This window comes from Anser cygnoides, chromosome 19 (assembly GCF_040182565.1).
Source record: "Anser cygnoides isolate HZ-2024a breed goose chromosome 19, Taihu_goose_T2T_genome, whole genome shotgun sequence".
Taxonomy (NCBI): Eukaryota; Metazoa; Chordata; class Aves; order Anseriformes; family Anatidae; genus Anser; species Anser cygnoides.
In genome coordinates this window covers 1,196,437-1,209,524 of record NC_089891.1, presented here as the reverse complement: position 1 = coordinate 1,209,524, position 13,088 = coordinate 1,196,437, and the positions used below count along the sequence as shown (strand labels likewise).

General features: G+C 44.6%; 1 protein-coding gene across 1 annotated transcript in view; it reads right to left on the bottom strand.

The window, feature by feature from the left end:
- DNAH9 (dynein axonemal heavy chain 9) overlaps positions 1-13,088 on the bottom strand; it is a 198,131-nt gene that overhangs the window by 86,665 nt on the left and 98,378 nt on the right. Inside the window, 3 exon segments of the mRNA XM_066980302.1 lie at positions 4-192; positions 8,896-9,015; positions 11,904-12,329. Coding sequence (XP_066836403.1) covers positions 4-192; positions 8,896-9,015; positions 11,904-12,329 — 735 coding nt within the window.

Sequence of the window (13,088 nt, the reverse complement as noted above, 5' to 3'; positions counted from 1 at the left end):
TACTTTCAACTGGTGCAAATATGGCTTCCAGATTCCATCCAGGAGGTCTTGCCGGTATTTCTTGGTGAAGTATCCCAGGTAGGAGACAAAGGCCGTAATCAGTAAGACATCTCCACACAAGGTGCTCTGTTGCTGTTTGAAGTCCTTCACAACTTCAGCCCATCTCACGTTCTCAGAGGCAAGGCCTCCAACCTACAATTTGCCAGGTCAAATTGATCATTACAGTTGTTCTGTAAGCAATACCTAAGGATCTGGCCACATCCATACCTTGTCGCTGACTTCAAACATCATTTCCTAAAGTTTAAAACCTGGATGGGAAACACCCAACAATTATTTTGCTAAAACCCTCCTGTTCTGTGAAAGGCTGGTCCTGCTGGTGAGTCTCAGCTGCCTGCTCCAGACCTGCTCTAAAGTCATCGAGGGAAGATCCATTACTTCCTCAGAAGGAATTAATACAATTTTTGTGGGAGCCCATCAACTGTTAATTGCCTCAGCATTACACCCTCTCTCACTCAGAGGCTCCCCTCCAACAGCCACAAACTTCAGCTATTTCATACTGTTTATTATGACCCCTGCTAGGTGACATTTTGCCTTTACAGTCACAAACCCCTTAGGTCTGCATTTTCTTTTCCGTTAAGGCCCCATACAGAAAACACTTGCTCATGGACACTTTTCATGAGCGTCCAATGGACAAGCCATCCAACTGGGGGCTTACCAGTATTGAGGAAGTTATGGTATCTCCCTGCAAAATGAGGCATCTCTACATGCACATCCAATTTCTTTGACCACTGGTACTTTTTGGGTCCCTTGTTCATCAAATCAAGTGATTAGAAGAGATCCTGACCCTATTTTATATTTATTTTTTTAAAGAAGACTTCAGCTCTAGCAATTAAGAAACCCAGCCTGAAAAAATGAACGTAATGCATCCTTCAGGTTCGCAAGCCATAAGAACCCAACAGAGTTTTAAGCTGGCATTATGGATTTTGAGATCAAGAATGCTGAAGCTTATGGTCAAATTCACAATCACCCTCTTGATGTCAGGATGATCTGGAAATACCCATCTAATTTAAATATTCCACCCTAATCACATGTCTCTGCCACCAGCCAGGGCCAGCCAGCATTTTCTATTTTTCTTCTTTGGTCTGTAGTCCACACAAGCTTAGGATTCTTTTTATTTCTTGTTTTTCTTAAAAACTCCTCTAGATCTTTGTCTTTGCAAACCACCCCATGTAAAGGGGTGGTTCTCTCCTCCTAGCTCATTAATAAGACGTTAAATAGGGCCAGCTCTAACACAAATCCCTATGATGTGTGTTATCACTTTGAATAACCTATTCCCCTAAACCGGATTGTTTCTGATCTGCAGAACACAAGTCCCCAGGAGGGCTGACACCGCCACCATCTTTGCTTTAATAGCCACTGATGAGTTATTTCTTCATGACCTAGTCTAAGGTGCCATGGATGCCAACCAACCTTCAGGTACCTTCAGCATCTTGCAGCCAGGAGAACCACAGTTTAGCCATGCTTTCTGTAAAAAAGTGCATCCTTTTATGTGCTGTCTGACCTTTTCAATTGCTAAAATCTGTTCTCACAGTGGAAAAACACTGAACAATCAAGCCTGCTTCACCTTCTCCGTACCACTCATGATTTCAAGACCTTGATATCCCCTCTGCTGTCTCCTTTTGAGGTTGAAGAGCTTTAAGTCTATTCAATAATTCCTCGTACAGAAGCCTTTTGATTGTCCTTGCAATCTTTATCTTTACTGAATGATGTAATCTTTATCCTCCAGTTTCTTTTTATCGTTACCTTCTCCACACCATTTTCAATTCTACTACATCCTTTGAGGTATGGCAGAGGGGGTGGAGGTACAGCTGCATGTTCAAGATTTATTTGGAATGGGTTTATATAGCAAGATTGGGACTTTTTTGTTCCGGTTTTGTTCTCTTCTTTTCCTAATAAATGCTAACTTTCAATTTCAGCTTTGGTTTGGGGTTTGTTAATTTCTTCTTCCTCTGGGAGCACAGAGCTCACACACTCACAGAACTGAATTCTCACAGAACTCACATTCCTGAATGATAATAACTAGCTCAGCATCACTTACAGGGCATGCAAAGTAAAAACTAATTTTTCCAACATGCATTACTTTACATTTGCGTACTCTGCATTTCATACCTCCATCATGGGTATCATTTTTACAATTCTTCATAGTCTTCATCTCTACTGTATTCATATTATTGAGAAACTGTGCAACCTGCTTAGTCACCACCTCTTCCAGATTGTTTAATCATAAATGATCTGATGAACCACAAGATCTAACAGAAACCTGCAAAAATGCCCCTGGTGGCCTTCCTGCCTTGACAAATCCATCCATCTCTGAGAACCCAGTGAAAACTGCCTTCTAAGCAGTCTTCTACCCTTTCTTTCATCATCGTGAATCACCACCCCGCTCACAAAGACGAGGTTTCCCCAGTGCCTTTCACTATCTCAGTGCGTGCTGGTATCCCCTTGGACTTGCCTAGTATCCCCCTAGACTTGACTAGTAAGCCTAGTCTTAATACATTTCCTAAATGTATTAAGACCATATTAGTTTTCCTTGGGACTACTTGCAGGCCAAAGCCTGAACAAATAGATTCACTTGGTCCTTGTGGCTGCTGGCCAACGATCTTTTGGTTTAGAGACAAACGTGTTATAATTCCGTAATTACACATCTGTGTCATGTATTACTTGATTTCATCCTATTCCTGCAGTTCCCATACCAAGGCCATCCAATTATTTCAACTATAATCATGCTTCTTCTTCATCTGTGGGCTTTTCCATTTCTATTTTCTCAGTCTTACTGTCTTACCACACGCAGCCATGTTCACTAAGTGGAGCATACAAAAGCTGGAAAATACCAGGCGTCAGGCAGCATGGGATGTGCCTGCCCTGCTCCTCCTCTGTGCTGGACATGTGCTGGAATCCAGTTGAAGCTGAACAGACCTCTGTCTCGGCCCACTTAACATTTCTTACGTAATCCTACTTGTTGAAAAAGAAGCAAAGCAGTACTTTTAAGGTAGATTCATAGCCAGATTATCCTTAATCTTAACTCCAGTTAAAAGTGCATAGAAGTCTACTTTCTCCATCTTTCTTTTGCAGTTTTTTAAGGTGAAGTACCTCTAGATCCTTCCTCCAGTCTCCTTGAGGTAAATTCTCATACTCCCATTGCTCTCCATTGCTAAGAAGACTAAGTCATTATTATTTGATCTTCTAACACTTGTAGACTCTCTATATACTCCTAATTATTTTCTTGAGGTGATTTTTTACCTATTCATATCCTGGCCATCTTCATTAAGTCTCAGTCCTTGCTTAGATTACACCCTACTGACAGTTTTAATCTCTTTAAGAAATCCCAGGTGTCTTCTATATCAGATCCAAAAGTTATTTGAATTCTCTTTATCTCATTTGATGACCTTTAGCTCTTTAGTAATGAGGGATAGTGAACAATCATTCCCTATTCTACTTCCCCATACTATTCGTGATTTTATTGGCTTCTGTCACATCCATCACTACATGGTCTCTTTTCCAAACTGAAGAGTCCCAATCTATTTCTTCACTTTGAATATGGAAGCAGCTACATACATCTCTGTACCATCTCTAGGTCACCTACTGTGTTCTGATGGGTTAACCTAATTGTGTTCAGCATGCCAGATGGAGGCACACCACAGATTTGGACTGATACAATAATTATTTAACTTTTGCTTCCCAATTTTTCTAACACTCAATCTGCCTTGCTGCCTCCAGACATGTACTGCACTGCTGTTTCTGAGAACTCTGCAAGAACTCCAAGAGCTCTTATATGAGTGATAATAGTGCAATTAAGACCTATCAATGTAAATGCATGATTAGGGTTCATTTTCCCTGCATGCAATACTTTGCATTTATCACTAAATTTCATCTGCCACATTAGCATGTATCCAATTACAAACACCACCAGCAGCCATCCTCCCTTTTCTTATCCACAGGTCCCTAGACATTCCCTCGTCCCTGTCCCTTGGATCCTGGAGCATCTTCCCTAGGTCATCTACAGTTCACAAAATGCAAAACTCAAATTAAGGCACTTTGGAAGTTCAGCTTATCTTCATCTGCTTGGTTCATTTTTCAGTCCAAAGCAAACACTACCTGTGTTTAGTTAGGTGTATTCTTCACGCAGACTCAAATATGTTTGTTTCAAAGTCTGGGAACTTAATTCCTGCCCAGTTACATAGTGATAAATCTAGGATGTCAAATAAATGGCACATCAGTAAGGGCTGTTGGGATCTATTCCAAGATCAGAGCCAGAGATGAGACAGAAGAAGGTATGCATGGCACGACAGTAAGCTGGGATGCAAGTTCCTTACATACACTGCAAAACTGATCCATTTTTGACAGCTGGAGTAGCAAGCTGTGCTTTCTAACCAGGTCTTTAAAAACAGTTAGTGGCATTGGCACCAACATAACTTGTTCATCTGCACTTACAGCTGTGTTTAGTGCTCCCTGGCTGCAACCCCTGCTAGCAGCTCCTCACAGAGCAGCTCCATCCTGTAACCAGCAAAGGTGCCCGGCGCTTCGAGGAGCCCCAGGGAGTCTCTGCAGGAAGCACTGCCCTGGTGGCTCCCGCACAAACAAGAGGGCCGTAAAGTCTTTCTATCTTTTCCAGCTTTTTTCTGGCTCAGTTGTGCTGGGTAAAGAGGGCTGGGAAGGAGGGAGCACAGGGAGATCATTTATGGGCCTTAGCTGCAGCATTAGGAGAGCATCACTCACACCTCTTTCCAAATCTTTGCATTTGGAGACATTGCAGCAGCACACACTGAACACACTGAATAGGACAAATATCTGGTTTTGTTTTTTTTCCATTGTTTGTTGTTGCATTCTTTTTTAGGCTGTGCCTTCATCGGAGCAACAGGAGACTCTTCATGGTGGGGTGTGTGTGTGTGTGTGTGTGTGTGTATTCATCTTCTGGCATGCCATAAGCAAAACCATAATACAAACAAACCAATCCCAGCCCATCTTTCTGTGCTTTATAAAAGCCCGGGGTTGACAGTGGCTTCTCCAGATTCTCAGTCTCTTATCAACGTTTGTGACTGTCAGAGTGAAAAAATCACCCGGCTCTGCGAGGCTGATGTTTGCCAGCTAGAGACCAACAGTAACCACGCTGTTTTCTCCAGCAGAACCGTGGGCATTGCCCAGCACTCATCTTCCTCAGCACTGCAAAGACTGCCACTCACGTGATGCTCCAGTTTTACATGATCCTAGAGGCAGGAATAGAGATTTGCTTCCACCTGGCTCTGCTTTTTCGCTAATGATGAAATGAAAAGGGAGTTTCAACCTGATGCTGGGGGAGGGAGAGCACGCCCTGGCACCGGCTGGGGGTGGAAGACAATGACATTAGCAAACTATGGAGAAAATGAAGTTTAGCTCATCGCAGCTATGCATGCAGCTTGACAAAGGTCTCCATGTTTCCAAATGCAGAGCAAAACCACTTTCCAAGTCCATTTCCCCAAGCATCACCTCTGTGAGCACATGAGGACGTGACAAATTGTGGTCCCCGCCACAGCAATGTACTGCACTTGAGCAGAAGCCCAAATTCAATCTAAATGAAAATGGCTTAAAAACGTCAGCAGGGACTAGAAGGGCTGAAAAATAACAATCACATTTAAAAGTAGAAAGCCTAAATTCCAGCAATGTTCTCTATCTACCCCCAAATCAAAATATCCTCATCTACCCTGATGCACAGATCAAGCCCCACACTAATGAATCCTCATTTTTCCTTTCACTATTTTCTTTGCTTCTCTGGGAGTATCCTCAATGTAAGACCTGAAACCCAATCACCTAAACAGTCTTGTTCGGTAAATAAGAGACTGAAAGAACCACGGGAACGGTCAGTGTCACGTCCTGGTGACCAGATCGGGCCATGTGGTGGTTTTACCCATTCACACAACAACAAAGAGGAACGGGATGGGAAAAGAAGTTTGTGCTTAACTGTTTCCGAGTTGATTTAAAAATTTCAAGATCTCAAAGTTTGCAATTGCAGGTTTCCCAAAGCTTTGACAGCAAAAGGATTCCTCCCAAAACCGGCCACCAAATCAACCAGAGCCTTTCAAGGGGAAAGAAACAGGGAGGATTTGATGACACATTATTAAACTGTTATGTGAAATAAATCATCAAACCTGTACCTGAAGAACGACAGCCATGCTCTGTTATTTACCAATGAAGGACAGAGTCCAGCACCAGCAAAGCACTTGTACAAGCTCTGCTTTTATGCAGGTGCTGACCCTGAGCCTGTGAGCAGTTCCAGTTAATTAGTGAGGTAACGAACACACTCAAAGGCAAATATATTCCTACAGCCGTGGCTTCACTGAGACTATAGTACCCATGCTACAAACCCCATGCTATCAGACCAGGGACAGACACGTACATCATAGCAAAAACCTTAACTGCAGCCACAGAAAGGTTGTCTAAAATTTGTTCCAATGTCTTATCTTGATTTCAGATCAAAAGCTTTCTTTTAAAGGAAATTATGAAACCTTACAAATCATAGAGCAACATACAGCAAAAGTGACAATCTATCGTGTTAAAATATTTGCTCGTTTTGGTTTTCAAGGACAATTTTACTAATATAGCTAAAGCCTCAAAAAGAAACACGCTGTTTTTCCTCATCAAAATATCACAGTTGCACCTCAATGAAGACTTGCATTTTAAGCCAAAAATTCACATGCTAAGCATGCACCTTTATGAAATCAGGCTCTGTTTGTTACAGTGGTACTAATCGAGGTGAAATTAAGCTGTATTCAGTGTAAAACATACACACATATGCATATATATTTATGTGAAAAGAACTGAAACCACCATTTCTGTTTCTTTTTCACAAAACATTTTCTTCTTGTACTTTGTGTTTAGCAACCCCCTACATGACTCAGAGCCACAATCTACCTCTGCATCACATTAAACAGGATTTTGTTAGGCTGTGGAAAGACACAGGGAAATACTCATCCTGCAAAATGCCCCCAGAAACATAAGCGTCTTTTTCAAATGGAAAAGCTACTTTCCTGTTTTAATTAAAGGTTTTGCAAGCATTCAGTGCAATTTAACCTGAAGAACATGAAAGCATAAAACTCCTTCTATGGTTGCATAAAAGAGATCTAAATCAGTGTAGGAAGGGACTTATCTGCTGTTTGTCTTTGACCCTTTATATCTGAGTACATCTCAGTCCTGACTATTTGCAAAGCAGCCAGCTGTGCTACAGCAGTGCTGCAATCCCACTTCCCAACGAGGCACATGCAGATTAAAGACAAAAGTTTTTTTTCTTATTTTGTTATTTTGTTGTTTAAAGTTTCCCAGTATCAGACCATGCAGGGAGGTGAGTTGTGCAGTTTCCTGGGAGCACTTGATGCCCCACTAAATGCAGTATTTTTCACGTCCCCACAAAAAAAACACCCAAAATCTAAACAGCTCTGAAAATCCAGGGTAAAGCAATTTGCTGAAGGTCACTGAAGAAGGTCTGAGAGCAGGAAATGGAGGACTGAGCACAACTCTCCGTGTCCAAGGCAAAAAGCTTAAACCATTTGGCTATCTTTTCTTCTTATCGCTGCATGCTGTGTCGGGACAGATGACTACAAGTTACAGCCTAGCACAGCCACGATCTGGTAAAACAAGCAGAGAAATCTGCATCCAGCAACACTTCTAGAAATACCTTTGTCTTCTAAGCTGCCACCAGCCCCACCAGCAGAGGCAGCTTTTACAAGAGAGATTGAGAGCAACTTCCACCTTCCACCCCTGACCACATGCTGACCAGGCAGGATGCTCTCCTGAAGGTGCAGGTGTAGTCTCTTGCAAGAGTGGTTTCAACGTAATATCTGCCCTGCTCCTGGGAGAAAGGACAAGCCCAGCATCTACTATTTCACCGCAGCTACAAGGGCCAGGCAGCACAGCCACCAGGATGGGGCCATGCACGGCAGGGACTCTGCCCACACCCCAGGCACCAAGGCGCGTGGCAGCCGTGCGCACGCCGCACACCGCGCCAGGCAGGCGCCTCACGTGCCAACGGCCGCAGCAGGGAGGAATTGCACCGAGTGAGGCTGTACTCACAGCAGTGCCTGCCTATCTGCAGCTTCCCTGCAGATCAGGTGAGTCAGATGCTTTAAAAGCATTAAAAGCACGGGGCCCTCCACTGAGATAATGTCAATGCTGCCTTTGCGTGCCAGTTCTAGGCTCGAGTTGGCAGAGCCAGCTGCTCAAAGCAGCTCCAGCCCCTCCGCCCCCAGGACAGTTTCCCACCACCCCATTTCATTGCACATGGGAGAGTTGGCTTGCTCCAAATGGCTGCTGGGGAAGCCAAAATACAAAGCGCTATGGGCAGTTGCAGCAGGCATTATCACTGATCTGTGAAACAGTGACAAGGGCATTGCCCCAGCAGAAGACCAGGAGGCTGCGTGTTCTGAAGATACAACAGACTGTGATGCACCCCGATGGACTGATAACGGAGACGTGCATTTTTTTTCAGAGCTTTTCACTATTTTCTTTTTGTCACTTTAAAACCTGCAAAGCTACTTGTATACTCCCAGCTTTGTCTTTATGATACGATCTTCAGGTCGTATAGTTTTGGTCCCATCAGTACTTGATCATGCAATTAAATAACAGAAAGGAGACGAGAGCTGTGAAGAGAGCATAGCCAGCCTCTTTAAACACATGCAGTGCCTACCCCGATGTATGAAAACAGCCAAAGCAAAATCATTTTCATTACTAAAAACTTGCTGCTCTGCAGGAAATGTAATGTATTCCATAAAAATTAGAGGATGTAACGTACTGTGCACATGGCTGGCATCTCAGCAGCACCTGACACCTCCCATTCATGCCATTACCATTCCATCTGCTGACACTCACCAGCCGATTTGCAAGAGCGATGGTACATGCTGTAGCTTCAGCTTCTTGCTGACATTTGAGTTTGTCTGAAGTGGCCTTCTCAAACTTGGCTGTGAGCTTTCCCAGGTTCTCATTGAGGCGCTGCATAGGAGGGAAAGGAGAAAACAACAGCACAGTTTTAAGGAAAGCCCTTCTCAAGACCCGATTCACCCTGAAGGCAAGGTGAGCCAAGCTCCACCACGCTGCACGCTATATGGCACCTGGGATGAAGCTCTGAGCAGCGACATGCTGAGCAATTTCACATGCTTGTAGCCCACCTCATCTGCAGGGGGCAGAGGCAAAGAACACAAAAAGGCGGTTTATTTGGGGCTCTGTCCTGGTGTGAATTTGAACTGGGAAAGATAGTCTGAGTGGTCCTGATGACCAAGTACTGATGGCCAACACTACAGATGAGAAACGAGTAGGGCAGCTAAGAAAACAGTTCTGTTTCCTGATGTTTCAGCCACCTTGGTCTCAGTCCAGGGCTCTGCTGATTCCTCAAGCTGTTGCTTAAAACCCCAAGGGGCTCCTTCAATAGCTGGCGATATGCTGGAGCCACCTCCAAGCTGCGCTTCCTGCACACTGTTTTGCTCTTCCAGAGGAGCCCAAGCTGGGTCACAGCATTAGGTGGGACCTTCACACACACAGGTGGGCTGCAAAGTGCTTCAGGGCTGGGATGGGGCAGAAAGAGCCCAAACCACTTGGAGTCCCTCCATGCTAGCAAAAGAGAGACTCTTGCTTGGACAGACCTGCTCACACTTTGGTCTTAAACAAGTCAACAGCTCCCACAAGTACTTGGAGCATTCCACTTCTGATAAGAGAAGTAATAATTGATCTTATCTATAGCCAGTGCAAACTGTTTAAGGCTAACTGTCTGTAAATCACTTTAACACTGTCTGAGCTATGCACTAGAAACAAACTTGAAAATGAAAAGGATTATATTAGGGATATCTGCAGCTCTCCTCTATCTTGAAAAACACAAAGCAGCCTCTTCTCGAACTGCCTTGGAATTCATAACACAAAACGTTTGTATCTTGACATTCATATGAATATATGTGCATACTTTTATATAGATATATTCAAATATATATATATAAAACCCCATTACAGATGTATGATCTGATAAAGGAATACCTATGAGCCACAAAGACCAGAACCCCCCTGCAGTACCCCACCCCAGTACACACTGATATATCAGTGATATATCTGATGTATCTCACACCAAAGCTGCCAGCATACATCTTGCTCCTGCACCGCCCCCCCCCCCCCCCCCCCCCCCCAGATTCATCCCAACCTCATTTCCCAAGCAAACAAAGGAGAGAGGAAGGTACTTAGTGTTTTGGATGATCAGAATAGTTCCATTTAATACTAAAGGTGGGTATATTGGCATCTCCGTGTCTGTTTCTAAGCAGGTATGTATGAATCAGCATCACGTCAGTGAAGCTACCCAAGATATCCCAGCTTGATATTCAAGCATATACCTCCATATCCACCCCCACGCAATGAGCAGATTTTGCCCATCTGCAAACGGGAGAACTCACCTAAAAGAGTCAGCTTTGCAAGTATGTGCCAGTGGAGGACCACTAAATCCCCTCAGATTGCCATTTTCTTTACCAAAATCCTACTTCTTTAAAGAAAAAAAAAAAAAAAAAACTAGGCATTAAAAGCTTTGGAAACAAACAACATAATGGGATGTCATCGGTTCCCCAGCAGCATATTTCACATCTGAAATGGGAAAATGAGAGTCTAAAGACCTCTAAATCCATCCCTGCTCAGGTGCTGCACGTGCCCTTCTTTATCTGCAGCATGAAGGGACTACCAGAGAGCTCTGTAGATTTAAAAAAAATATTTTTAATTAAAAGGGCAGTAAACATTTAAAGAATAAGCAGCCCTAGAAGGTATCAAGAAAGTCGGCTATATTCTAACATGAAGATGTGCTGGGAGAAGAGGTGCATACTCAGTGAGGTCTGAGGGACCGTGCTGCCCCCGCCAGAGGGACATCGCAAGGTCACGTAACTTATTGTAAGACACAAATTTGGTCCCCGTGCCACGTCAGACAGCTGCTAACAAACCTTTGTTTCAAAAGGGGATTCTGCATGACCTGTGGTGCCAGTGTGAAAGCACAGCCCCAGAGGATCCATCAATCACCAAGAGCGATCCCAGACCCACGGCAACCTAAGAAGCCACGATCTGGAGCACAAGTGAGGGCTGCTCGTGGCGGGAGGGAGCTGGAGAGCAGCGAGTGATGGATGGATGCTGCTCCGCTGCCCAAGGGACGGGCTAGCAGGATGCCCTCGTGCTGGCTTCCACCCTTTGCTATTGGTAGGTATTGGCCAAGAATGGGGGGAGAAAAGGAGTACGTTTTTGAACATTTTATGAGGGAAGGGATGGAGGCTATTCTCCACAGAAATTCACTTTTAATCATGCAGTAATTTAATCTATTCAGTGATTCCTTTTTTTTTTTCCTTAAGTAGCAAAAATCTAAGTAAGAATAATACAAAGATATGCTGACAGAGAGCCATGCCGTGACAAATTATTAGACTCTACTGGAGCAGTCGTCATCCTGCAGAACGTGCCCGCCGCCAGGGACTGTGCTGCCGTGGGAGCCAGCCTCCAGTTCCTGTTTTCTGCCCCTGTGCAGCACACGGGGAACACATACTGGTTTGAGATAACGAGTTTTCTGAGGGCTCACAATTAGAGGCAAATTACATTTTAAAAATTAGGTAGGAATAATAAGAATTAATAACTAGCCTTTCTGTTAAGGTACAAGCATGATTGGAGCAGAACAGATGAAACACATAAAGCAGCAATAAAAGGGAGGTAAAAGACCTAAAATCTACCAAATCTTTGGATCCACCCTTTTAAAAATACATGAGTGTGGAGAAGCAGCTTTCTCCAAAGCAAAGGATTTCTCCCCAGAGCAGTGACTTGCATGGGTCCCACTAAGGGGTGAGCCCATGCCACAGCTTGCCTTGCTTTTCCAAACTTACGGCAATTTTGGCCTTGATGCTGGCCAGCTTGTCCTGGGCAGCCGCCAGCTCAGCGTTGGCTTTGCTCAGAGCCTGCCGCTTCGGCTCCACGTCACAGTACACCTCGTGGAAGCGTACGATGTTCACCACCCAAGAGCAGAGGCCAGCTGCAGCGTAGGACTTGGTGGTCACAAATTCGGGTTTAAACTTGGGATCTTGTAAATAGGGCTGGAGGGCTTTGAGGCAGTTCTCGTGGATGTTCTCCTTGTCGAACTTGATCAAAGAGTCCAGGAACCCATCCACCCTGGCCATGGCGGCTTTTGCTGCCTTCCAGCTCCTGTCCTTGGGAATCTTTCCTCCCGGGGCCATCAGCACCATCACAGCAGCAGTGACATTGCTGACAGCCGGAGGTGGTGACCCGAAGGACCTCAGCTCTGTCAGATTCTTCTGAAAAGGGAAAACAAGGTTGTTAGACAAAAATGAATGGGATTTCTTTTTGTTTTGCTGCTAATAGAGTCAGGCTCCCAAGCTATCAATCTGATAGATTGGGTTTTGCTTGGCCTGAACACCACTGTCTCTAAATCACCACCGTGCATGTTTATAGCACGTGCTCGTCTCCCACATCCAGCTCTTAGTATCTCACCCAAGACAAGCACAGCACAGTTTTTCTCCACAAAATCCCAACCTTTCCCTGGGTCCTGCCCCTCTACCCAGAGCAGCTCAGCCAGGGCTCTAGAGAAAGGAGTTTTGTGCACTCTCAGTAGAGTGGGATCAGGAAAAGGAAAACCTTTCCAAATAACCTCTATATAACAGCCTCCAGCCCCTCTAAAACTGCCTCACAAAGCTTCCCCTCAGGCTCAGCTACTCCCCATGCCAGAGACACCCATGCAATGCAGTTTGCATGCACCCATCATCATATGCATTACGTTTGCATGGATCCACTGGATCCATCATCCAGCCAGAATTTAGGCCCTTTAACCAAGCACCTTCACCAGGACAGCAGTCAGTGCCGTGAACAGGCAGTGCCCCCATAGAGAGAGCTGTTTGGCTCTCAGATGGGATCGGCTGATCCCTGGGGACACACTTGTGCATGGGGGAGCTGCCACCTTCCCTGCTGCCAACACAGGTGGTTTTTACCAAGTCCCTAACGTCAAGCAGGGCAGATCTTAACCTAAGCATAAAACTCATCTGACACTTAAAATCCTC